Source organism: Rhinoderma darwinii, chromosome 1 (genome assembly GCF_050947455.1).
Source record: "Rhinoderma darwinii isolate aRhiDar2 chromosome 1, aRhiDar2.hap1, whole genome shotgun sequence".
NCBI classification, from domain to species: Eukaryota; Metazoa; Chordata; class Amphibia; order Anura; family Rhinodermatidae; genus Rhinoderma; species Rhinoderma darwinii.
Window position 1 is genome coordinate 291,805,844 of NC_134687.1, and position 10,520 is coordinate 291,816,363.

Sequence of the window (10,520 nt, forward strand, 5' to 3'; positions counted from 1 at the left end):
GTGAAGAGGTTTGGGATTAATTGCTGGTAGAAGTTAGCGAATACCAAAAAATGCTGTATGGACCGCAGGCCCTGAGGACGTGGCCACTCCAGAATGGACTTTACTTTCTCAGGATCCATCTTGAGACCCTGATCCGAGATGATGTAGACCAGGAAGGGCAGAGAATTCTTTTCAAAAGTGCACTTCTCCAGCTTGGCATACAGACGATTCTCCCTTAATCGCAGCAGGACTTGACAGACATGCCTCTGATGTGTCATCGGATCTGGGGAGAAAATCAAAATGTTATCGAGATAAACCACAACACAGACATAGAGGAGATCTCGGAAGATATCATTCATGAATTCTTGAAAGACCGCGGGAGCATTACACAGGCCGAAAGGCATCACCACGTATTCGTAGCGCTTGTCCCAAGTGTAAAATGCCGTCTTCCGCTCATCACCTTGACGGATTTGGATTAAGTTGTAGGCCCCACGCAAGTCTAGTTTAGAGAAGATCTTGGCTCCTTGTATGTGATCAAATATTTCCGAGATCAGTGGCAAAGGGTTTAATTGCTTTTGACCATGATCTGGTTGAAACCACAGTAGTTGATGCAGGGTTGAAGAGATCCGTCTTTTTTCTTTACAAAGAAGAACCCGGCACCGGCCGGGGAGGAGGATTTTCATATAAAAACCCTCTCCAGATTCTTCTTGACATAGGCTGACATTGACTGGGTCTCTGGCAAGCAGAGGGCGGTGAAACATTAGGAACCAGTTCAATCAGGCAGTTGTTCGCCCGGTGTGGGGGAAGCATCTCAGCCTCCTTCTTGCAAAAGACGTCCGCAAACTGTGCAAAATGAGTGGGTAATCCTGTCAATGTCTCAGACATAGGAGGCAGGACAGGCTGAATCTGCGACAGGCAATGGTGGAGACATTTGGAGCCCCATTGGAGAACTTCTCCGGAATTCCAGGCCTGAACCGAGGCATGAAGCCGGAGCCAAGGCAGACCCAGCAATACCGGATTGAGGCTTTGGGCAAGATGCGGAAAGTAATCTGCTCGGTATGAAGAGCTCCCACTTGGAGCTTCAGTGGCTTGGTCTCAGACACGATGGGGTCAGGCAGAGGAAGGCCATTCACTGAGGCAACAGCCAGGGGAGTCTCCAAGTGAACTGTCCACAACTGGAGCTGATCCACTAGGTCCTGTTGGATGAAGTTTGCCGCAGAACTAGAGTCCAGGTTGGCAGAGACCCAGTGCGTCTTCCCACCGGACGCTATGGTCACGGGAATGGACAATTTATTATTTAGTCCTTTTCCACCTAGAGATGTCTCTCCAACCAATCCAAGGCGTTGGAGACTTTTTGGCTTTTGGGGAAACACGCACAAAATGGCCTCCGAGGCCGCAATACAGACAGTCCCGAAGTGTGTCTGCATTGTTTCTCTTGGACAGACAGCTTGAGATGGTCTACTTGTATAGGCTCCTCAGGTGGAACTGCTGATGAGGGCAGCAGGGTTTGCTGGAATGTAGGAGCCAGCCTAGGAAGTCTTCTGGCCTGGCGAACCTCTTAAGACCGTTCCTGGATCCTCATGTCAATCCGTGTGGCTAGAAGAATGAGGTCATCTAGGGTAGAAGGCACATCTTGAGCGGCAAGCTCGTCTTTGATATCGGAGGATAAGCCCTGCCAGAAGGTAGCCACCAAGGCTTCGTTGTTCCAGGACAGCTCTGCCACCATGGTACAGAATTGAATGGCGTACTCGCCCACAGAGGTGTCTCCTTGGCGAAGGATCAGCAGGGATGAAGCTGCTGAGGAGACTCACCCAGGTTTCTCATATAAAGTGCGGAAAGTCTGTAGAAAACACTGTAAGTCACGGATCTGTGGTCCCTGACGTTCCCAGATGGGGTTCGCCCATGCCAGGGCCTTGCCAGTAAGAAGAGAGACTATGAATGTGAACCTTGCGCCATCTGGCATGTAGACTGAAGTGGATCTTACATTGGTTCAGAAATCCCCTACAGGTTCTCGCGTCTCCGTCGTAGCGAAGAGGTAGTGGCAGAGAGAATCAGAAATCGGTTCTGCCAGGAAGTGTAATAAGAGGAACAGCAGGAGCAATTGGACCAGGTGCCGTGGCTGCAGATTGCGTATCCAGCCGATGTGCAATTACGTTCACCACCTGGAGGAGTTGTTCCTGTCGTGACTGGAGGTCTAGCATATCTGCCCGCATGACTTGTGATGTCGTCATGGTCTTGGTTTGACCAGCAGAGTCCATGGCCTGAGCGTACTGTCACGGTCTGTGGGTATGTGGACCCACTAAGCCGCACCGCCGTAGAGGGGTAGTAGCTGGCCAAACAACAGTGTACCAAGTCAATATAATGTCAGAGCACAAGGATACCTGTAATAGCCCAGACAGTAGCAACGGCTTTTGCGCAGAAGGGACCTTGGCGGCAGGTGATGCAAAACGTGGCAGATGACACCAGACATGGTGCAAGTGAGCAGGCGTAGTAGACGGCACAACATGACTCCAACACTAGAGATAACACAGAAACAAATACAGTATGGGATACAGGTAGCAGGGCACGGGAACACAGGGAACCGGATACGACTAAGGGACGATTTGCAAGACTAACAGAGAAATACAAACAACGCTCAGGTAAGGAATGAAAGGGCAGGGACCCTTTTATAGTCCAGGGTGATTAGGGCTAAATACAACCAAATTTTCATGCGCGCGCGCTGGCCCTTTAAGGGCGGGCACGAGCGTGCCCGCACACCCTACGGGTCAATGCAGAACGGAGCGGAAGTGGGTGAGTAAGAATGACGGTCCGCGGCTGTGGATGTTACAGTGTATAAATATACTACATGATCAATAGTATGTGAACGCCCAAATAGCACATTCATATTATTTAAAACCATGGGTATATTTTTTAAAACCAAATTGTTTTTGGCCCCCTATGCTTCTAGAACAGCCTTTATTCTTCTGGAAATGCTTTCCTCCATTTTTTTTGGTACATGGCTGCTAGAATTTGTTTATTTTTGGTGAAGAGATTTGGCTTGCATCTCGATATTCCAGTTAATCGCAAAGGTATTCAATGGCATTGAGATCAGTACTCTGTCTTGACTAGTACCACACCCAACTCAGCAAACCATTTTCTTTTATGGACCTCTACGTGGTCATGCTAAAACAGGAAAGGGTGTTCCAAGTTATTGTTGTCACAAAATTGGATACATACAATTCTCCTGAATGTAATTGTATATAGGATACATTTTTTTACAGTTGCATTCCCTTTAGCTCTAATATAAAACCTATTATTTTTACAAAAAATGGCAGAGGGCAAGCTCCTTACAGACGTTATGAGGGACTATAGATACTCCTGCATTTCACTCTTGGGATATTGTTAGAGTATTCCCTGAGGTTATCAAAGTTAATGTGCTATAGCTCACTTAGAATGTACAGCATCTTATTTTTTGCATTGTTTTTTTAACTTTATATGATGTTATTACCCTGTAGTATTTGACTGTTTAACTTGGTGTGTAATTCTTAATTTCTGGTGTGCTTAGACTTGAATTGTATTTCCAGAATTTGTTTTGAGAGAAAATTCAAATTCAAAATTCATAAAAATATATACTGATCTGTCACAAGAAAAGGTCAAGAACTTGACTAACCTATCAAAGCTCATACTGTGGTAATTAAGTGGTTAATATAATGTAATTAAGAAGATAATGTACTATAACACTCTATACCTAAAGTTCACTTTCATACCTGTGGTATAGACCTAATACTGTGCTCTCATCTGCTTGCCTCTCCACCAAATATCCCTCTAGGTCATAGCGCAGATGGGTCCATGAAAGGGAGGGAATTCGTATCACATCATTGCTTGGAGGGGCCCAGTACTGATAAATGTCTGAGAGAACATCATTATCAATGGAGAGGATATCCTTTAGCTCAGCTTCTGACAGGCCATTCCTATGATTTAACAATTATAGGCAAAAGTTATCATGCATATAGATGTTATTCCTGGCTTGTGGATTCAGATTATAATGAGAGGCATTAGCTGAGAACTTTTCTAACGTGATAATAAAGGCCCATTTAGAAGTCAATAAATAATCACTGAGACGCAATGATTTTTGGTTGATTAGAAATTCTCTTTAAACCTAATAAGTGGAACTATGAATTTCAATGCAAACATGGGAGATCAGCCAGGATTTTTTTTTCTTTTTGATGAACAATTAATCTTATTAACAATAAACATAGGGCAAAGATCCTTACTACTGCTCATAATCATTCCGATATGGAAGATAAGAAAAGATAAATAATAGTAAAACTTTGTAGTATTTGAAAGAAGGTTTTAATCCTACTGCAATGCTTTGTAAACATACTATATTTAAATACTCTCTATATATTTACCTGGATGCCACAATGTATCCTAGAGCGTGGGAGATCAGCAATTTGCCATGAAGCTTCTCCAAACGCTCGTATAATTGGTGTACAGCTTCTTTTGTGCTGGTTGCAATATGAAGTTCCGTGGTTGATGTATAAGATGACCATCTCTTAGCCTCATCGAATGCCATTTTAAGAAGTAAGGGTTGTCCACATTTCCCGAAACTATCCAACACAATGTCCTGTTGTGCATTAGTCAATCTGCGTCCAGCTGAAGACATGAGCATTTCAATCATCTGGCCTCCTTGCTCAGCAGAGAGCGGTTGAACCTCCAAGTAAGATGTTTCATCTATGATGTATTCTCTTAGGGTATTCAGGATTCCTCCCTCTTCAGGTAATGTGGACAACACAATATGTACATTGTTTGGGCATTCCTTGGGCAGCCAGTGTAGATGGTGGGCACCATCTGATTGAGAGAGCTGATCAAGTGAATCCAGATACAACACTAAGGTCTCTGTTTTTCTATTCGATACTATTGCGAGAATCTGGTGAAAAAATCTTACAGTCTCATTGTAATTATTAGTGACCTGAGGAGTGGGTGGCGGCAAGTCCAATGCTAAACACACCTTCATGGAAAGACAAAACAATATCATAAGAGTTCATCAGCCATTATTAAAATATAACAGTATGGGAAATATCATATATAAAAGGAACCTACCTGATAACAAATACTCTTTAACACATCGTGGATTTCTGAGCTTTGTGGTGAGGTCCCAAGAAGTCGCAGTACCAATATATAATTCCCATTACTAGCCACCGAATGTTTGACCATATCAAAGGCCTTACACATAAGTGCAGTTTTTCCTAACCCAGAAGCTCCATAGATAACAAGCGGGGGACGTACATCCTTCTCCTTGACATAGCCTACAATTTTATTCAACATGTCCTGTCGTCCACAAAATACTTCCGCTTTTTTGCAAGAAAGAAGCAGGTGGTGTGTAACTTCCTGCACCAGCCAACCTAGCCATGGGGGCTGTTTCTGAAAACAGAGAACCATATTTCAATGTTCTTTGCTTGTATAATTTACCATGAATAAACATGTCTGAAGATACATGTATGGCTTAAATTCGCGGTGTTTACCTGTGATTCTGGTAGGGTCGCATCCTTTCTTGATAAAGAGTTAAGGATCTGATGATTGACCACAGCAATGACTTGGTCACAGAGTTTCTGGAGATACGTTTCTTTAGACATCTGTTTACTAATTTCAACTGTATGTGTCTTTACTTTATCGGGGTGCTTCTGTGCTATCCTGGCCTTTAAGTCTCCTAAAAGCTCTTGAGCTTCTGTGTCAGGGCTTCCATCTTCTGTGACATCCGTGAGGTAAGAGACCTTATCTTTACTGAGATCCATATCCTTTACTTCCCTAAAGAAGATAGTAGAGCCTGCTTGACTGGTACCAGAGGCCAGGAGACCGCATTCAATTTCCCATTCTGTCACTGCAAAACATTATGTAAAAACAGTAAGTACTACCCTAAGTACTACCCTTACCTTCATTTTACCTGAGCTATGTTATCAAATGGAGAAATAAAAGCAGGGTTTTTCCTGAATCCTACCAAGCTTAGGTTGCAATAATACAGTACCTTGCACACATTTATCTATGTAAATATCCCCACAGAAATGACAAGGAATATGGAGAAATTATGAATGTAACTTGACACAGGTGCAACTTTTCTGTGTTTAAGTGTATATCTGTGTGTGTGTATATATATATATATATATATATATAAATAGAGAGAGATAGTATATATATATATATATATATATATATACTGTGTGTGTATATATATATATATATATATATATATATATACTACCGTTCAAAAGTTTAGGGTCACTTAGAAATTTCCTTATTTTTTAAAGAAAAGCACCGTTTTTTTCAATGAAGATAACATTAAATTAATCAGAAATACACTCTATACATTGTTAATGTGCTAAATGACTATTCTAGCTGCAAACATCTGGTTTTTAATGCAATATCTACATAGGTGTATAGAGGCCCATTTCCAGCAACCATCACTCCAGTGTTCTAATGGTACATTGTGTTTGCCAACTGTGTTAGAAAGCTAATGGATGATTAGAAAACACTTGAAAACCCTTGTGAAATTATGTTAGCACCGCTGTAAACAGTTTTGCTGTTTAGAGGAGCTATAAAACTGACCTTCCTTTGAGCTAGTTGAGAATCTGGAGAATTACATTTGTGGGTTTGGTTAAACTCTCAAAATGACTAGAAAAAGAGAGCTTCATGTGAAACTCGACAGTCTATTCTTGTTCTTAGAAATGAAGGCTATTCCATGCGAGAAATTGCCAAGAAACTGAAGATTTCCTACAACGGTGTGTACTACTCCCTTCAGAGGACAGCACACACGGGCTCTAACCAGAGTAGAAAGAGAAGTGGGAGGTCCCGCTGCACAACTGAGCAACAATACAAGTACATTAGAGTCTCTAGTTTGAGAAATAGATGCGTCACATGTTCTCAACTGGCAGCTTCATTAAATAGTACCCGCAAAACGCCAGTGTCAACATCTACAGTGAAGAGGCGACACCGGGATGCTGGCCTTCAGCGCAGAGTGGCAAAGAAAAAGCCATATCTGAGACTGGCTAATAAAAGGAAAAGATTAATATGGGCAAAAGCACACAGACATTGGACAGAGGAAGATTGGAAAAAAGTGTTATGGACAGACGAATCGAAGTTTGAGGTGTTTGGATCACACAGAAGAACATTTGTGAGACGCAGAACAACTGGAAGAGTGCCTGACGCCATCTGTCAAGCATGGTGGAGGTAGTGTGATGGTCTGGGCTTGCTTTGGTGCTGGTAGATTTGTACAAGGTAAAAGGGATTTTGAATAAGGAAGGCTATCACTCCATTTTGCAATGCCATGCCATACCCTGTGGACAGCGTTTATTGGAGCCAATTTCATCCTACAACAGGACAATGACCCAAAGCACACCTCCAAATTATGCAAGAACTATTTAGGGAAGAAGCAGGCAGCTGGTATTCTATCTGTAATGGAGTGGCCAGCGCAGTCACTAGATCTCAACCCCATAGAGCTGTTGTGGGAGCAGCTTGACCGTATGGTACGCAAGAAGTGCCCATCAAGCCAATCCAACTTGTGGGAGGGCCTTCTGGAAGCATGGGGTGAAATTTCTCCAGATTACCTCAGCAAATTAACAGGTAGAATGCCAAAGGTCTGCAATGCTGTAATTGCTGCAAATGGAGCATTCTTTGACGAAAGCAAAATTTGAAGAAGAAAATTATTATTTAAAATAAAAATCATTATTTCTAACCTTGTCAATGTCTTGACTATATTTTCTAGTCATTTTGCAACTCATTTGATAAATATAAGAGTGAGTTTTCATGGAAAACACAAAATTGTCTGGGTGACCCCAAACTTTTGAACGGTAGTGTATATATACATATATATATATATATATATATATATGTGTATATATGTGTGTGTGTGTGTGTGTGTGTGTATATATGTACCCATATTACCATAGGCCATGTCACTTGTGTATATATATACTAGTCCTTCTCAATGAATTAGAATATCATCAAAAAGTTACTTTATTTCAGTAATTTAATTCAAAAAGTGAAACTCATATATTATATAGATTCATTCTATTTCCAGCATATTTTTCTTTTAATGTTGGTAATTATGGCTAACGGTTAATGAAAACCCCAAATTTAGTCTCTCAGAAAATTAGAAAAATAGGCAGCACTCAATAGGTATAAGTGAAAAATAGGGATACTTTATTATCCTAGTGCAACGTTTCAAACCCTTATCAGGATTGCTTGAGAAAGACCCCAGAGGATGGGGTTGAAACGTTGCACTATGGTAAAAAAAGTACACCTATTTTTCACTTATACCTACGGAGTGCTGCCCATTATTTGCTACTATACTGACGGGACATTGTTCTATTCCATAGGGCTTGTACCCAAACGTTGCCTGTGATGCTGGACTTTGGATTGTTTGTATATATATAGTTATGTAGTGTCCGGCAGAAAAAAAACAATTTATTTTTTCGAAAGTTTGCTAAATTGATATCACGTCACTCATGTCAGTGAGGTTGCACGTGACGCCACTACACTAGAGGTCAAAACGCCGTCTTAGCAGTGGTGGGGGTGGAGTCAGCCGGACTCCACCCCTATCACCGCTGAGACCATGCTCTGCTTTCTAGTGTAGTGGTGTCATGTGCGACGTCACTGACGCGGTGCGGACAGGCGGGGTGGAGAGGCATATTTTTAGAATCCGCAGGACTTCTGCCATATACCCGCATTTCAGGCATCCTATTTGTCCACTTTGTCCTCAATGCCCGACCAATTAACTCTTTATTTCTGCCTCAATGCCCGCGTCATTTACTCCTTGTTTACCCTCGAAGCCCGTGCACCACGGCGAATGGAGAGTGCCCACCCTGATGGTATATACACGGATAATAGTAGTTATATACCGGGATTCTGGGGGGGTTAAATACAGTGTTGATAGGGTAATATACAAGGATGATGGGGTTATATATGGGGATGATGGCTGGTATATACAGTGATGATGATTATCCCTGTATATAACCTCCATCATTCCTGTATAATACCGCCATCATCCCTGTATATAACCCCCATCATCCCTGTATATACCAGACATCAGCCCCGTGTATAACCCCATCATCCATGTATATAGCAGCCATCATGCCTGTAGATAACACCCATCATCCTGTATATTACCCCATCAACACTGTATTTAACCCCCCAGGATCCCTGTATATAAGCCCGATCATCGGTGTATATACCTTTGGCGTGGGTACTGTCCATTCGGCGCGCGGGCATTGAGGCTAAATAAGGAGTAAATGGGGCGGGCATTAAGGACACCGTAGACCAATAGGATTCCTGAAACGCGGGTATATGGTAGTATAAGTCCAGTGGAATCTGAAAATAAGCAGTGGAGAGTACTTGAGTGACGCAGTCTCTGAGTCAGACTCACCAATCACAGCACTGCTTGTAGCTTACAGGCACTAGTTACCTTAGCGCGGGAAAGCTACAAGGGGTTCTGTGATTGGTGAGTCCCAGACACAGACAGGCAAGCAGGCTCCCAGCAGCAGTAGACCAGTACTCAGTGACAGTGATTCGAATCCTATGGCACAGCGGGTTTATCACTAGCTCTTGATTTTGTAATGTGTCTATCTGTGATTTTTAGCCCAGTTGTCCAGAAATTACTGAAGTGCCGGTTGGCAACAGTGAAAGGCGTCAATGTCATTCCAGCATGACTCCTTTTATTTAAAGAGACTCTGTCACCACATTATAAGTTCCCTATCTCCTACATAAGGAGATCGGCGCTATAATGTAGGTGACAATAATGCTTTTTATTTAAAAAAACAATCTGTTTTCACCACTTTATTAGCGATTTTAGATTTATGCTAATGAGTTGCTTAATGCCCAAGTGGGCGTTGTACAGAGGAGTGTATGACGCTGACCAATCAGCGTCATGCACTCCTCTCCATTCATTTAGTCAGCGCATAGGGATCCTTTTAGATCGCTATGTGCTGTCTTATACGAACACATTAACAATACTGAAGTGTTTAGACAGTGAATAGACATTCCACATGTCTATTCACAATCTCTGCACTTCGTTACTGTTTCTGTGGTAGATACAGCAGAGGAAGCGTAATCTCGCGAGATTACGCTGTAGATGACAGGTTACAATGAGATTACGCTACCTCTGCTGTAACTACCACAGACAGAGAAACGAAGCGCAGAGATTGTGAATAGACATCCCGTGGAATGTCTATTCACTGTCTAAACACTTCAGTATTGTTAATGTGTTAGTATAAAACAGCACATAGCGATCTAAAAGGATCCCTATGCGCTGCCTAAATGAATGGAGGGGAGTGGATGACGCTGATTGGTCAGCGTCATACACTCCTCTGTACAACGCCCACTTGGTCTAAAGTAAAAACACGCCCACTTGGGCATTAAGTAACTCATTAGCATAAATCTAAAATCGCTAATAAAGTGGTAAAAATAGATCGGTTTTTAAAAAAAATAAAAAGGCTTACTGTCACCTACATTATAGCGCCCATCTCCTTATGTAGGAGATAGGGCACTTATAATATGGTGACAGAGCCTTT

At 42.3% G+C, this 10,520-nt stretch overlaps 1 protein-coding gene across 1 annotated transcript in view; it reads right to left on the reverse strand.

Moving 5' to 3' along the window:
• Window positions 1–10,520, reverse strand: part of NWD1 (NACHT and WD repeat domain containing 1) — a 117,124-nt gene that overhangs the window by 91,027 nt on the left and 15,577 nt on the right. The window contains exons 5-8 of the mRNA XM_075825321.1: window positions 5,484–5,839; window positions 5,062–5,382; window positions 4,371–4,969; window positions 3,726–3,929 (exon numbers count right to left, since the gene is read on the reverse strand). Of these exons, the coding sequence (XP_075681436.1) occupies window positions 3,726–3,929; window positions 4,371–4,969; window positions 5,062–5,382; window positions 5,484–5,839 (1,480 nt within the window). The remainder of the gene's footprint in view (window positions 1–3,725; window positions 3,930–4,370; window positions 4,970–5,061; window positions 5,383–5,483; window positions 5,840–10,520) is intronic.